This window comes from Callospermophilus lateralis, chromosome 9 (assembly GCF_048772815.1).
Source record: "Callospermophilus lateralis isolate mCalLat2 chromosome 9, mCalLat2.hap1, whole genome shotgun sequence".
Lineage (NCBI taxonomy): Eukaryota > Metazoa > Chordata > Mammalia > Rodentia > Sciuridae > Callospermophilus > Callospermophilus lateralis.
The window spans coordinates 688167-705152 of record NC_135313.1 but is presented as its reverse complement, the minus strand read 5'-3'; the positions used below and the strand labels follow the sequence as shown (position 1 = coordinate 705152).

The window sequence follows — 16986 nt, the reverse complement described above, 5'->3', positions numbered from 1 at the left end:
GGGTCTGGAGGGTTGGAGCTGCTGACAAGTGTCCTCAGAGTGGGAGGAGGCAGGTCTGAAGAGGGCCAAGGGGAGTCCACCTGTCACTGCTGCTCTGTACTTGAAACACACTCATGTACTCCTTTAAAATAAGTCCAGGAAGGCTGGGAAAACAGGTAGTGTGGAGCCATCTCAGAGTCACAACAACCAACTAAAGAAGGCAGACCCAAGGACAAAGGGGACAGCAACTCTGACGTATGCTCCACCGCATGGTGGTAAGCGTACAGAGCAGGAGATCCGGGGGCAGAAAAGACCATGGATCTGCTCTCCATGTGCACACCTGAGGCTCAGGCATGCTCCTGAACACTGTGCGTAAAATAGGATTTTAAGCCGGACATGTGATACATAGCCTTAATCCCAGCCACCTGGCAACTAGGCAGGACGAGGACACCTAGAGTATGAGGACAGTCTGGACAACTTAACAAGGCCATCAAGATAAAAATAAATTTAAAAAATAGGGAATGTAGCCCAGGGCTAGAATACCCCAGCTTCATTATACACACACAGACACACACACACACATATATGCATTTTACATATACATATTATATGTTATATTCGATAATACATGCATATATATTTTTAATGAAGAAAACTAGCTAAAAACACCAAAATACTGAGCACAATAGGACTGAGAAACAGAATCAGTGAGCTTTTGCTCCTGTTTTCCCAAGTCATCTAACATAAACGTCCTTCACTCCATGTAGGATACTTTATTTAAAAACGTGCAAAGAAAACAGCTTCATACAATTTCCACAATGCTCAGGCCAGGCCAGCTTCAGCCCTCTTAAGTCTACCTAAATGCCCCTGACCTCTGACAGCCATGGGATGAGATGGCATTGTGGGCACCCCATCCCATGGCAGAACACTCAGTGGGCAACCTGGGAGAAACATGTCAGCATTCAGACAGGGCAGGTGCTGGGTTTGTGGGAGCCAGGTGCATCACTGAACTGCACCCCCACCCTGAGAGCAGCTCCTCCACCAGCCTCCACTTCCCCCCAGCACTCACCCCGGCGAGGGCTCTGACGAGGAGGAAGAGAGCCAGGCTCCTACTTTCTGCTGCGTCTGAGCAGGGGAGATGTCTTGGCTTCTTGCCAGCTTCAGGGTCTCATCTTGTGGCAACAGGTGGTCACCAGCACGTACCACGTTCACCTTCAGATCTGAGAGCAGAATCGGAAAAGCCTGCACCCTACTCACAGCGCTTGCTGCCTGAGCTGCTGGCACCCGGCGTCCCAGGGGAGCACCACCCACAAGGGCCATGGCCCAGCACGATGCGCACAACGCACCCTGCTGGTACCTGACACTCGCATCCTGTCCCCACTGCTCCTCCCCACTAGAGCAGAGACCCCGCCCAGCACCCCCACACTACGTCACCTGGATCCTCAAACCCACCAGGGCCCAGGGACTCCAGAACCACACCTGAGGGCTCAAGGGCAGAGCATGACCAAGGGTGCCAGTGCCCCTGTCACAGGCCCCACACCCTGCCAGTGTCCTGAGCTAGAGCAGGCCGCTCGGCACAGGAGGCTGGGAGCTTCTCCCCAGAGACCAGCAGGCTGAGACTGTCCACAGACCAGCAGGCTGAGACTGTCCACACACAGGGCTCAGGAATACTGTTGACATATTTAAAGTGCCAAGTAAAAACCAAAGGGGTAAACGTTACAAAATCCACAAACGTGCTAGCAATATCTAACTTAGGAATAAAAAGGACAGCTCATCCACTCGATCTTGGGCCACATGGACCTACATGGATCCCCTCCCAGAAGCCAAGACTGTGGCTGAGACGTGATAGGGCACGACCATGGCTTCTTGAAGACCTTTCCTTCAGCTTCTCGCTGCCAATACGTTTGTAAGAATAGCCCCCACACCTTGCCCTACCCCTGGCGAACGGAAGGCCTGAGAGAGACACAAACACTGAAACAGGACTGGTGCCCCTCACTCAGTCCCCAGCCACGACCCTAAGCCCATCTCTGGTGGGAGGCATGGGCCTTGGTGGGGCTGGGCCCCCAGGGGCACACTGGGGAGAGGAAGGCCATGTCTCACCCTGGGCTCCACTGCCTGGGTCCCAGCTCATGTGCCCAGGCCTGCTCTCACTGTGCACGTCCAGGCAGTCGGCCAGGTCTGGTAGCTGTGAAGAACTGTCACAGGCAAGGTCCATGTAGTGGTAGAAACCAGGAATCAGGAAAGTGATATTCTGGGAGGCAAAAAGTGACACTTCAAGACCTGGGGGACTCATTATGCCCCCTCCTGGACACATCCTGCTGGGGCTGAAATGAAAACAACTGGCAAAAAATCAAACAAATGGAGCAAGTCTCTGGACAGTTCCTCCTAAGGTCAGGAAAGACACTGGGGTCAGATTTTCAGACATTAACCAGTCTGAAGCCACTGCAATTGTGACCCAAACCTGGTCCAATCAGCCAGACCAGATCTCACTGGGAACAGCACTCCTCTCCCTCCCCGGGGTGAATCTGGAATCGGCCAAGGGAAATGACCTGGTGGCCATCAGCAAGGCTCCCCGCCAGGGCCTGCGGTTCTTCCTGGGTGAATCTGTGAGCCACCACCCCACCCCCATACAAAAGGGCCAGCCTCCCAAGCGGGTGGAAAGCCCGCAGCCCGACAAGCCCACCTTGCCCAGGAGCTCTGTCCTTCCATAACCAAACAGCGTCAGCGCAAAGCTGTGGTTGATGCCGTAGATGGTGCCATCCGGCAGAAGGGTCACAAGCCCACTGATGGTGCAGAACACCCAGACTGATGCCCAGTAGTCCAGCTCGGGGGCCTCCTTGCTACTGGCCACCTCCTGGTCACGGGGCTTGGCCTTCAGCTTTAGGCTCAGAGGGAAGGTGGTGCCATCCCTGGCTCTGCCAACAGACCTCTGGATCTTCAGACTCTACGAGAAAGGTGCCAGGCTCAGCAGGGCAGCTGGGCTGGGGGCTGAGCAGACCTTCTCTGCTGTGAGACCCCCTCAGGAAGCACAGGAGCACCCCACACCCACACCTGCTGTCCCCCAGCCCCACCCTGCCTGGGGAATGACAGCAGGGGACACCAAGGACTCAAGAGTGGCCTGGGTATAGCACATGCCAGGGTATTCAAGAAAAGCCTAGTGAGCTAACCAAGACATGGGCAAGTGAGGGACCAGGCTCCGGCTGTCCAGGGTGGGTGGCTGTGCCACTCGCACTCTGGGCACTGCCCCCAGTTCTGTGTGGAGGAAGAGTTCGGAGTCCACTTGGACTGGGGGGCCCCGCTTCCTGCTGTCACTGACTCCCCATTGCCTTCTCGGCTCCTCCCTCTGCCACACCACCAAGTGCATGTATCACACTCCCCCTGCACGTCACTGTCCCACCACGTCCCTACTAGGACTCCCCACCAGACACTTCAGAGGCCACTAGAGAGTGAACCAAAGGACACTTTACCACTGAGCTACATTCCAGACCTTTATAATGATTTTTTTCTTTGGAGACAGGGTCTCACTAAGTCTCTGAGGCTGGCCTCCAACCTGCCTCCTACTTCTGCCTCCCGAGTCTCTGGGATCCCCATGCCCAGAGAGTCCTGTCTCTTGACTCACACAGTGTTCCCAGCCAGACACTTCAGAGTCTTCAGGGGCTTCAGGATGGTAAGGCAGACCCAAGCCTTTGCCCCCACCCTGTTGAAGGGCCCACCCTTCAAGACTGGAAACCTGTAGCTGCCAGGCCGCAGACGGGCAGCACAGCGCCCTGACCCAAGCCAGAGGCAGGCCCAGGCCCCAGTGAGCCCGGTGAGGAACAAGGGTACAGGTCCCTCTGTGTTGGCTCCCAGCATGTCCCTGTCTACTCCTGAGGGACATGGTAGCCCACTTGGGGCTAAGAACACACTCACTTGTGCTTTCTGCCATGCATTACCAGGGGGTGTCTCTGGGGGAGAGGGCTGTGAGCAGGTGCTGCCAGGCAGTGCCCAGGGTAGACAAGTAGACAGCCCTGCCAGCCGTGAAGCCCAGTGGCCAATGCTCAGCGCACAGGAGGTGGGGACAAGGGCTCCTCCTAGAAGCTGGAGAATCTGATGTAGCAAAAGAGGCTCAGGGGCTGAGTTCAGAGAGCTACACCCAGGGACACTCCAGATGGCTCTCGTCCCACCAGAGGGAGTGGCACTGACCAGAAGTGACCTTGGGCCCAGTCCCCAGGGGAAGGGCTGCACGCTGGCTGAGCACTCCACCACGCCCAGACCCCACCACCCACTTCCTGTGGGACACAGCCGTCCTGCCTCTAGGGCGTGAGGCCACCTGAGGTGTGGACTTGCCTGGACAAGCAACACCCAGAGCTGAGCAGCACCGCTTCTAGTGCTTCCAGGACACGGGCATGTGCGCACACTGATGCCGAGACACTGGGGGTGGCTTTGGACTTGAAAGCACTGCTCTCGTTCGTGTTCCCAGGTCCTCGGGCTTTCAAAAGTGTGACAAAACCACACTCGGGTCAATTCCAGAGTCTCTAGCTTATAGATGGCGGGTCATGGGATATGGCCTTGTGACCTCGAAAGGCAAGTCCCTGATGAATCCCCTCTTGTCTCTGTACACGTGCATCCCATTGGTCCAGGTGGAGAACTCTACTGACACCCTGTGAGCACGCTGCCCTCCCTGTGCCACACTGACAAGAGAACTGAGGAGACCACAGCGGTCAGCTGGGAGGACACACGGGCTTCAGCCCTTGGCCACACCGCGGAGCACAGAGAGCTGGAGGCTATCCTGTTGTCAGGTTACGGATCCAGAACTTGGCGCCACCATGTGGCCCAGGTGGTCAGCATCCTACCTTTGGCACAGGCTGGCCAGGAGGAGGGAGCTGCACAGATGGAATGAGATCTGTGAGATGCTGTCCGACCACATCCTCCCCAGAGGCAAACCCATGGAGATGAGCGAAGAGGCTGTCACAGGCCGTGATGGTTCCCTGGAGAGACACGCGGCACTCGTAAGGGTGGCAACAAGAGCCCTGTGCACCTGGGCTTGAAGCTGCCTAGACCCCAGTGCCTGTGAGCCAAAAGCAAGACCATTCTCACGTTGGGCAGAAGTTCAAGAGGCACACAGAGGGGCTTTCCCAAGAACACCTCCTCTTGTGCCAGGTGTGCCTCGGCCTCTGACTTCCTCACGTGCACTCTGGAAGCCCTGGCCTCAGGAGAAGCTCTTTTTATAACAATACACCCAGGTGCTGTCTGCAATGCTGGCATGTTGTGAGGTTTTACAAACATCATTTCATTTTATATAAGAACAATCTCATGAGTAGATACGGCTCCTCCCCCACCTCACGGAGAGGACAACTGAGGCATGGGCACTAAGTTCCCTGCCCAAGGGCACACAGCGAGGGGCGCCACCGGCAGACCCCAGAAACCTCCATACTCTCTCTTCTCGGCCAAGCCATGGAGAGCACTGGCTGGGGAGCGTGCAGGAGGCACGGCTGGGTTCCTGGGCCAAGGAGTGGACACACTCACATCACTCTGGAAGGCGACCCAGGCTGAGACCCTCTCCACAGGCTCCAAGACCACCACACAGCACAGGCCACGCTCCTGCCGCACTCTCTTCATCCACACAGAGACTGGAATCTTCTCCCCACTGCGGCTGACGATGTCCACCTGCACACACAGACAGGCTGCACTGGGGACCCTGGCGGCAAGCACGGGAGAGGGCTGCCACCAGGAGCCACCCTCCCACACCCCACACCTCAGTGTGTCCAACTTCCCACGCCTACCTTCCATCTTGGAAACTCACCAAGGGTAAACGAAGGGTTTTGTTTGTTCTGGGGTCGTGGAGGTGGAACCAAGAACACTTTACCACTGAGCACACACCTCGCCCTGTTTTTCGCTTTGAGACAGGGTTTCTCTGCATTGCTGAGGCTGGCCTGGAACTTGTGATCCTCCTGTCCTCAGCCTCCTGAGTCGCTGGGATCACCAGTGTGCACCACCATGTCCAGCTAAACAAGCTTCTGATACTTAGGGTTGTGGTGTCTGAGTGAATGTTTTACTAAGATTCTTTTTTCAATCCTTAGTGTCATGATTCATCTTGTCTAATTGACTAGATTAAGGGACACCTACAGGGTGGTAAAGCACACTGTGGCCTGTCTATGAGGGTGTTTCTGGTGGAGAGGATGCACTCTGAATGAGGGCAGCACCACCTAGCAGACTGGGGCGAGGACGGAACCAAGGTGTCGGAGAAGGACCCTCACACACACACTCGGTCCTTCTTGGGTGGATCCGTGTTTTGCTGCCATTGTCTGTGGACGTCAGACTGCAGGAGGTTCTTCAGCTTTTAACACACACTTGAACCAACAACTCTGGGGTTCTGGGATTATCAGATCTGATTGGGCAGCATCGACGCCCATCTTGTTCTCAGGCTCCAACTTCTCGGGCTCAACACATACTGGTTTCCCAGCTCTCTGGCCTACAGAAGGACACTGTGCAACTCTCTGGTCTCAGATTATATAAGCAGCCTAATAAATGCCCATTATGATTAGATACATCCTAAGGGTTCTATTCCTCTGGAAAAATCTGACCAATACACTCAACTCCATGGTAAAACAGCAGGAAAAAAGATCAGCACCTGGTATTTCTTAAAGCGGCAGACACCAACGTGCTAAGTCCTACAATTTCCCTCTATAGCAGCAGGCCTCTTAAACCAGGAACCTCCTGATGCAGCTGACCCTCTCCAAGTCTCTTCCGTGCCTGGGGCTCAGTCCTCAGCATCTAAGCTCAGCTCACCCATCAACATCCAAGTCGGCCCCAGAAGCACAGAGGAGAGATCAAAGCTCTCCAGGGAAGCTCTCCCAGTCACACCAACCAAACATACACCAAAGAGAATATGTGGATTAGATGTAAGAACTGGTCCAGACAATGAAATCACACCCCTCTTCTGGGATTCTCACGTGGTGCCTGCAGGTTTGCCACATGCCAGCCACACCACACCTCCCCATCACACCAAGATGGGGCTCTCCAGATCACCCGGTGCTAGTCCTGAGTCCCCATGCCCAACCAGCCAAAGACGGAAACAGAACCCAGGGCCGTGTTTTCAGTTGAAGATGCTACAGTTGCTGCTACGAGGGCCCCACAGCAGAAGGCAGCTCAAAGACAGAGTCCAGGCAGGGAAACCAGGGCCCTCCCGCCATGTGCTGCTCGTGCCTTGAGGCCTGGGTGCTGCACCCCGCTCACCACTGTGCTGAACACTACGGCGGCGTGACCATCCGCCTCCACATGCTCCTGGCTGAGGGCTTCCACCACAGCGGAGTCCGACTTCAGGAAGAACTGTGCCAGCTTTTGGCCAATCAGGTCCTGGCTGCTGTACCCCAGGAGACTGCAAGCTTTGTCATTAGCAACCAGGATCTGAGGAGGAGCAGAGAGAAGACACAAACATCACCAGCAGCCCCTCTAATTCCCAGTAGCAGAGTTGAGGACAACACAAAGCTGGTATGGCAGCCCAGGGGCTTGTCCTCCCCAGCAGGGTCCCATCATCATCATTCACATCCCATCAGAGGTGAAGACAACACCCACACATGCACCCAGAGATCTCAACCTCACAGACACAAAACCTGGCCAGTGCCAAGGCAACCAGGACCCCTGAACCAGGCAAAATAGCACATGGCAATCAAGACCATAGAAAATATGGGCATTTCCAGCAAACTCTGATCCAGTCTAACAATTCCTATAGGTGCATTTCACACAGATGGTGCCACTGTACTGAACATGAATACCGACTACCCATTCTCACATGGTTGTGCCAACATGTACAAACACACAGTGCACCTGAGCCTTTCCCAGCATCTGTCCTGAGAAGAGAATCCAATTTGTTCTAATTGATTATACTTAGTTCTCCAACTTCTCATCTTTTGCTACAACGTAGCTAAAATCAAATGTTTTTCTAATTGCACTTGAAACACAAAAAACCGTTTAAGGTTCCAGGTACAAACCCCAAATCACATCCATGGCCTGGTCACAAACCAAAGCCAGTACCTCTGTGGTCTTGGCGTCCACAGTGAAGACAGCCTTGTTAGGGTTGCACACGGGGGCTGGGAACGGGGGTGCAGTGCCCCCGGCAGACAAGCCACGCAGCAGGGAGCAGCAGGACGCACTGCCTAGGGACCCAGCGGCATCCACGAGCTCAGGCGCCATGGGGCAGCGCAACTTGCTTGTGCAGATGTTCTGGGCAGCTAGTGATGAGAGGCAGTAGGAGCTCCATCTGTCTTCTGAAGAAAGAACAAAAGGAAGTGTGAGACCTCACATAGCTGCTTGGAGCTCCCTTCTAAAACAGAAAGAGCACCAGCCCTCACAGGATCCAAGGTCTGGTCCACCTTCAGGGCTGACTCCCACACTGGACCTAAGCCAGTCCTCACGTCCATTCAGACAAGCCTCAGGCACCCAGTTGGAAGGAAAGCACTGCCTGCTCAGAAGCACCAACAGCCTGAGCTCAACACTTGGGTCCAGTCACACTCCGAGGGCCAACACTCCCCCAAGGGGCCCAAGCACCTCTCCAGTGACAGTCACTCCAAGGCCCCTCCATCCTTCCAAAAGCTATCACTTGCTCCCAGAAAGTGACACCCAGTTCAAGAGCTGCCTGCACCACACCTCCCCGTCCTCACACCGGCTCCCTCCCTGCTGCTCCAGAAGAGCTATACTGCTGACTGAGCTATACTACTGATCTGGCCCAGCCTCTGTCCTCACCCCACTCAACTGGGCAGGCAGAGCCACCAGGAGACTCCTGCCTGCCCCAGCCTTCCAGGCCAGGCCCCCTCCCCTCCGGCACAGGAGCTCTTTCCCCTTCTACACTCCCCACCAAGAGTGCACGGCTTCTCAGTGCCATGGGCTCCCTCCTCACCTCTATTTTTGCAGGGGCTCAAAGCCAAATGCACACAACCTGAGTCCCTGCTGCCTGCCCTTTGGACATCTCCTCCATGTCCCTCACCCCAGGTCCAAGCTTCTTCAGCACGTGGCCTCTCCCTGACCTCCCCTGCACTGGCAGCCAGAGCCCATGCTCTTCTTTCCTCTCCCAACAAGCAGTTGGTTCTCAGGCCTTTGGCTTTTGCCCTGTTCCCTATGCAGCACCAGAAAGATCATCCTAGAGCCAGTCTATAGTGTCAGCGCCTTCTGAGAACCCAGCACACCTCACAGTTGGCTCCCTGCACTACCTTTAGCCCCTCCTAGGACCACATCCAACAGCCTCAGGACCAAGGCAAACTTGGTTCCCACACCTGCTGCCCCATCAAGCTTACCCTTGGCCTCGAAGCTGAACCTTCTCCCTTCCTTACCACTGTGCTCTGGCTCCTGGTTGCATCTGCTATCCCAAAAGACTTCCCTGATGTCCAGGGCCACGGCAATTCCAGGCAGACTCCCTGCTGTCTCAAGACCCCATCATACGACGTGCCTCTTTTACGGGCAGGCAGCACTTCCTTCTCAGCCATAGCCCAGCAATAAGCTAGCTGTGGGGTGGGGGGCCACACAGAAGTGGCTGCCCTTGTCCTGTCCCTGTGATGTGAAACCCCCGGGCAGGGTCCTGTCTTCTGGGGCTCTAGGCCAGGTGGAAAGCCCCTTCTTCCACACTGAGCCAATCAGCAAGCTAATACTTTCCTTGGGATGTGGCCCAGTCTAAGACAGTACCCTTGTCCACTCCTAGTAAGAACTACACTTTGTTCTAATCTGGCCTTGAAACACAGAGTTTTCACATGGAGGAGATGTCCACTGTGTGCCTGAAGCTCCCAGCAGGAAGGCCAGAGGCAGCAGGAAAGTGCTTGGCCAGGCCTCGGCAAGTGAGCTTTCCCACAGAACCACTTTCCGTCACTGCAACAGGCTTCCTGGGGAAAGCAGTGACCCCACATTTCCAAGCTGTGGGGCTGATGCCCATAATGATCAGAAAGGAAGTCATTACCAGAAAGCGCTATTCTGCTCTGGCAGAGCTTAGAAAGCCCGTTCTTCCTGCTCAGATGTCTGTGGGCTGAGGAGAATGGCTTGCTGGACCCAGAGGCAGCCTCTGCAGCTGGGCCCTCAGTGGGCACTGGCACAGGTAGGCTCCCAGACAGGCATCTCCGGTCATCATCAAAGGCCAGCAAGCCTCTGGCTTCCATGGTAGCAGGTGGGACAGGCACTAAGCTCCCTCCTCTAATAATTCTCACCTAGAAAACCAAGAGCATCTGATCATCATCAGCCACACAAGAATCCACAGCAGTTTCACCAGCAGACTGTGCAATGCGAGTTCAGCAGGTCCCACACACCCATCGCCGTCCCAGGTCAGGCTGCAGAGCCAGTGCTGTCAGTGCAGAGCTGCGCCAAAAGCAGCCCTTTCTAGGAAGGGCTGGGAAAGCAGGACGGAGCAAGAGGGAAGGGGCCACAAGGAAGGGCAGGAGCTGCCGTCCACACCAACAGAAAATGCTCCTCGGTCAAGGAGATCCCCAGGGTGGCCACAAGAAGAGCCACTGTACAACCTGCTGGCCCAGCTGCATCTAGAACCACCTAGGCACATCCCCAAAAGCAAGGCAAGAGTCTGCTTCCCTTGGGGGCAGGATGAGCACCAGAGGTTTGTGGTTTTGAACTTGTGTACTTGTAGATTCCAATGCAGACATGGGGGAAAACACAGAAAGATTCCATGTGGCTGTCACTGAGCTTCCTCCCAGGACCACATTTTGCACACTTAGGCCACACCAGGAAACCGACATTGCACAGCACTCACTGCGCTCACCTGCGCCTTCCATTCTCTGCAGTCTTGCCATGTGCAGTCATGTGACCAGCTCCCAAGGGGGACCCTGAACCGGCCAGCACGTGGAACACAAGCACACCTTCTCCAGTGCTCCAGTGCCACTAAGAAAAGATCCTCTGCTCGGAGGAGGCACGGCCCCACCTGGGCACCCACAGGTAGACAGGAAGGGCACACTGTGGTCAGTCCCAGGGCCACTGGTGGGAGTTCCCACAAAATGGAAGGCCACAGGGCCAAGAACACCCAGAGCCTGTACTCCTCCTTACAGATCACCTTCTGCACGTCTGGAAGGCCAAAATTCCTGACCAAATGTCCTGGACCCCTCTTCCAAGGCCCACATGGCTCTGCACATGCCATACCCAGACCCAAGAATTGGCCGAGGAGTAGCATCACAAGACCAAGCCTGGACATGCAGGTGTGGTGTTCACACATGCTCACAAGCCCCTCCCAACACAGGACAGACCTGCAGCAGGAGGAAAAGGGAACTGACCCTTCTGAAACCTCCACCTTCCACCAAGGAGTTTCAAGGAGCCCTGATCCTCCAGTTCTAACCTAGCTTCCAGGTTGTGATAAAGATGTGTCTATTGAGATTGGAGGGGCACACCTACTGCAATTTACAGGTTTTGAGTCTGATAGCAATGATATAGACTCATCACAACAGGGGGTCTCCACTGCACTCACACCCCTGGTCCCTTGAGTCTAAGGGTCTGACCACTGCTCACCTCAGCTGTCAGCTCCTGAGATCAGCAAGGCAGGTACCACTTAGACAAAAGGAAAATGAACAACCCCACCCAGACCAGTTGTGGGAGGGTGGTGACATCAAAACATGCCACCAAGCAATACAAGTTAAACATGCAGGGCTGGGATGTAGCTCAAGCGATAGCGCACTCGCCTGGCATGGGTGCGGCCCGGGTTCGATCCTCAGCACCACATACAAACATGTTGTGTCCGCCAAAAACTAAAAACTAAATATTAAAATTCTCTCTCTCTCTCTCTCTTAAAAAAAAAAAAAAAAAAAACAATTAAGCATGCAAACAGGACCATCAATTCCAGGAGAGACAGGCCACCAGAGCACAGGAGCCTGGCACACAGCAGAGGGCCCATCTTCATTCTCAGGAATTGATGGGGTACTCACCAGCACAATGTTCCAAGGATCACTTCCTTGGGTAAAATGCAGGTAATGGCGACTCACCTGGTAGCACCCTCGGGAAAACTCAAAAAGCTAAGTTGGGACTGGCAGATTGGTGCCTAATAATCGTGATCTGCTTATTTTAAATGCAATTAAACAGTTTGAGGTAGAATTGCATCCCTTTGACTTCCCATGTACAAACAAGCTCAAGAAAAATCAGGAGCGAGAGCATGAAGAGCCATACGACTCAGCAACACTGCATTCTGTAACAGGAGTGTGGCTTCTGTGCACCTCTGAGACGCAGGAGAAAGGAGGTACTTCAAAATATAAAAGAACACCTAAGACCTGAAAACAGGGCAGTGAGAGCAAACCATCCTGAGGAGCCACTCCCAAGCCAGAGATGCCAGGGACCTGGGGAGACAGTGCCCAACGCTGAGCTCAGCATCACTCTAGGTTCTGGGAAAAGCAGTCTTCTCAGGAGCCAAGCATCCTGGAATTACTGAGAAAAACTGAGACAACCCAACAAAAGGAAAACTTGACTGGAGAGAGGATAAAGAAAAGCAAATATTTGAAGAGATAATTACACACGAAGAAGAAAATGTACTGAACCAAGATTTCTGTTAATCAAGCAAGAGGGGAGTGAGGGAGTGGAGCACTCAGTTTACCGGATGTGAAAGTTCAATAGAAAACTGGAGTTCTTGTGTGCTGCAATGGGGCAGGAATAAGAAGATCCCTCAAAGGGGCCAATGTGGAGCCCAGCTATAGGCCAAAGCATGCAGACGCTTGTCAGGTGATAGGGAGGGACACCGGCTATGAAGGACAGACAGCCATTCAAGCAGTGGTGCTGAGATAATTCGTATCCCAAGGGGACCACAAAACACAGCCATTGACACTCCACACACAAAGCCAGTGTCAGAACATGAAGCTTTTGGAAGAAAACGAACAGAATATCTGTAAGACTTGGAGTAGGGGAAGTTCTTAAACAAGAAGCAACAAAGCTCTACTATAAAGTATGATTGATAAAGTTAAGATTAAAATTGAGGACATGTGTTCATAAGAAATGCCACTGGAAACCTAAAATGAAGCAGGGTGCAGTGGCACGCACACACCTGCCATCCTAATTACTCGGGTCACTGAGGCAGGAGGACTGTAAGCTCAAGGCCAGCCTGGGAAACACAGGGAGGCCTTATCTCATAAGTAAGGGGCTGGGGGTACAGCTCAGTGGTAGAACATATGCTCAAGGCCCTAGACTTAATTGAAAGGAAGGAAAAGAAAGAACAAGGCACAATTTAGGAGAAGATATTTGCCAAATGTATAACAGAAAATATCCAGAAGCTTTTGAAAGATGAATAATTTAACACTTAAAAAATTTTAAAGATACAGCCACACGTGGAATGCATGCCTGTAATTCCAGAGACTTGGGAGGCTGAGGTAGGAAGATTGCCAGTTTGAGGCCAGTCTGGGCAACTAGGCAAGACCCTGTCTCAAATAGGGCAGAGGATGGAGCTCAATGTATTGAGTACTCCTGGGTTTAATCTCTAGGACACCCCCACCCCAAAATTGAAATATACATAGACAAAGAAAAATAACAAGAAATAAGAACAACAGCTTGTAGAACATGAAACCTACAACCAGAGTCTTAACATTATCAGTCTAATCATGATGTTATACCAAATAAATCAGTAAAAATGAAAAATTCGATAACACCAAAGGTCATTAAGGATTTAGATCAACAAATCAATAGAAACTCATTAAGTAAATATAATCCGCATAGGAAACAAAGTCAAACATTTGCTTACTCCAACAGAGCTCTTTCTACTCTTAGATTGATATTCTAGAGAAATTCTTGCACATGAGTAGCAAGACACACACAGGAATGCTTAGGGCAGTAGGTTTACAATGGCAAAGACAGGCAGACAAGCAGGAAGAAAATGAAATAAACACTTATCAACAAGCAAACAGACTTAAAATTTTGGCAGATTCATGTTATTAATTATAAAACACCTACACACAACATAAATCCTAAATATAAGGAGTGGAAAATATAAATATAAGGAGTGGAAAACTACAAGTTTCAAAAGACTATCAACAGTAGGATTCCTTTCTTGTAAAATAAAATAATCTAAACACCTTGTTTAGGGGTGCCCACATATAAGACTGTTTATTCAACAAGAGGCTGGTGTGCCCACACTTGTAGCAGGCAGGGAGCTGAGATGTGGAAGACACAATGGCAGGGGGGCTTCAGGTCCTGACTTGGGTGGTGGGTTTAAACGTGTCCACTTTACTATCATGATTCATGATCTACTGCCTTTTTTCTTTTGCATGAATCACTTAATATACCCTGAAAAATCAAGAGGTGTTACACACCCAAAAATCCAGCCTGGGATCCTGAAAAGCAATGGTTCAGTGTAAACTGAAAGATGTGGGGGAAGCTAGAAGTAATTATTAGAATGTGTTGCTTTCCTAACCTAACACCATTTAAATGTTACAGATTTGCATCTCACATCTAAATGCACTAATATTGCTACAATAAATCCCAAGGCCAAGATCCTATTATACAGCAGTTTTTACTTTTAGAACTAACCTATAAAAAAAGCTTGGAACCTTAATTATGACTTCAGAATACATTGTTATAAAATCTTAATCTTGTTTTAAAAAGTAACATAATTTCAGATACATCATTACAAAACCTTAAATTTGTCTTTTTTTAAATTTTTTTGACTACATTGTAATTGTTATAAAACTTTATCCTAAAAGTAATATAACTCCTCAGAACACATTGTAAATGCTACAAAAGTTTACTCTGTAGGGGCTGGAGATGTGGCTCAAGCGGTAGCGCACTCGCCTGGCATGCGTGCGGCCTGGGTTCGATCCTTAGCACCACATACGAACAGAGATGTTGTGTCCGCTGAAAACTAAAAAATAAATATTAAAAATTCTCTCTCTCTCTTTAAAAAAAAAGTTTACTCTGTAAAGTAATATAAAACAGGAATACAGAAAAGAAATACAAAAGGAGGGTAAGAGCATGGAACTTTTGTTTTTCCTGGGAAAAAGGTCAATACTGTCTGAGTTGATGCAGTAAGAAGTGGGGTGGATGTTCAGTTCTATTACCAACAGTTACAATGGTATTTAGGGAGGAAAGTCAATGCTGGCTGACAGATGTGAGGCACTGGCTGCAGGGAAGACGGAGTCTTTTTCCCTGCGTGTATCCTGTACTGCACAAGTCCCCATGGCTGCTGAGCAAGCACCTCTGCACATGGGAACAGAAGGTCCCAGCCTCACATGTCTCAGCTCCACAGCCAGAGGGGTGGCTTCTGAGAGCACAGGTGACTCACATGACCAGAGATCCCTTAATTTTTCACAGGTTTAATTTTAACTCAGATGTTATTCAGAAACACTTTCAAACCCAGGTCTAGGGTTTTAGAATCTACTTTTTAAAATCCTCTCTAAGCAGTAGAAATAGGAAGATGAACCCAGACCATACCTGAGGGTGTCACAGAGTAACCCTACTCCCTTGGCACAAGGTACCCCACCTCCCAAATACAGAGCTCTGCAGATGCACTCCTTGCTCTTCTGGGTGAACCTCTGGAAGCAACCCTCTGTCCCACCTGAACAACTGTACCTACTGACCATGTACAAGAACAGAACCAGCTTTTCAAGGGGATCCAACCAGTAGACAACAGACCAGCAAACATGAGGACTTCAGGCCTGGAAACCTGAAGTACTGAATCAACCCACCCTGAAACCTGCCTTCCTCTAGACTTTGGGCCTGACAGCCAGTTGTTTTCCTCTCTGTCAGACCACCCTGAGCACACAGCTCTGTGTCTTGCATCAAGGCAGTCTAATGAACACATAAGACGACAGCTACTTGGATGGTGGGCCCCTGGAGTCCAGAATGGTGGGGAAAGGCTTGGGAGGGTGTCAAGGCAGCAGAGCCCTGCAAGCTGAGTGAAGCCGTCCAGACAGAAGCACGGGAGTTCGGTGTGCAGAAGCACAGGGGAGAGGAGCCTGGAGAAGCCTGAATAACTCCCGGGGCTTCTTAGGCCTGACTAAGTAGCCTGGATTTTTATCCTAAAGATCAGCTTTAAGGGATCAACAGTTAAGGAAAAACAACCTACTATGCATTTTACAAAGATAATTCCAGGGGCAGTATAGGGGCAAGGCTGGGAGGAAGAAAGGTCACAGCAATTCAAGTCAGAAATTGTGAGGTCTTAAAATGAAGATCATAGCAGAAACGTGGAGAAGGGAACCCCAAAGAGAAGAACAGACATGGAATTGGCTGGATTTGCTCAGCAAGGAGATAGATACACGTGCAGGTACCCCAAGTTCTCAGTGAGAAAAGGAAAAGCAGGGAAGCCAGGACTGGGGGCGCAGCCTCAGGTGAATGAGGCATTCAAGTGCTGGGTCGGGCGCAGAGCTCGCTCCCCGCACAGAGTTGCAAGACGGCGGCGCTGGGGTGCAGCTTGGCGCAGGACGCGGCTACGAAGGAGTGAACTCAACGCGCCCAGCCACGCCCAGGCCAGGAGACCGAGAGCCTGGGTGGCTCCCTCGGACCGGGCGGGTTACCCTGCAAGGACGCTCCGGCACGGGCGGCCCCAGGCGCGGGGCAAACGGCCAGTCTCCGCCGCGCCGCGGGCCGGGGCCGGGATCTGCATACAGGGACAGGCCGCAGGCCGCAGGGGCCCCTAGGCCTACTGCGCGGGGTCGCCGGCCGTCCTCCGCAACCGGCTCCAGCTCTCCGGAGCAACGGCGTTTGCCTCACCTGGGTCGACGAGGATCACACCGCCGAATGCACTTCACAGAGCTGAAAGCGACCGCGCTTCTAGCCCACCAGCCAATACCAGAGCGAGTCGTATCGATTGACAGATGCCACGGGCCAACCACGGTGGCCTGTGGGCGGAACTCAGCGAGCCAGAACGGCGGCGCCCGCGCAAACGGTTGCTAGGGACGCACCGAAAAACCCCTACGGCACCTCGGAGGAGCCAAAAGAGAAAGGCGCCTCTGACCCGCGACTCGGTGGACGGCATTTTCTCCAGCCGTAGGACCGAGGAAGGTGAGCGGCCAGCAGCTCGCCTCGCGGCGGCCTCGTCCTCGACACCTGAGTCGCAGACAGAGGGAAAAGTAAGCAGCGGCC

General features: G+C 52.4%; 1 protein-coding gene across 1 annotated transcript in view; it reads right to left on the bottom strand.

The window, feature by feature from the left end:
* Pask (PAS domain containing serine/threonine kinase) overlaps window positions 1-10117 on the bottom strand; it is a 42249-nt gene extending 32132 nt beyond the window's left edge. Inside the window, exons 1-8 of the mRNA XM_076865786.1 lie at window positions 9902-10117; window positions 7993-8225; window positions 7195-7365; window positions 5485-5625; window positions 4812-4946; window positions 2663-2923; window positions 2080-2230; window positions 1049-1199 (exon numbers count right to left, since the gene is read on the bottom strand). Coding sequence (XP_076721901.1) covers window positions 1049-1199; window positions 2080-2230; window positions 2663-2923; window positions 4812-4946; window positions 5485-5625; window positions 7195-7365; window positions 7993-8225; window positions 9902-10097 — 1439 coding nt within the window. The 5' untranslated portion in view covers window positions 10098-10117. The remainder of the gene's footprint in view (window positions 1-1048; window positions 1200-2079; window positions 2231-2662; window positions 2924-4811; window positions 4947-5484; window positions 5626-7194; window positions 7366-7992; window positions 8226-9901) is intronic.
* Window positions 10118-16986: the final 6869 nt, after the last annotated feature.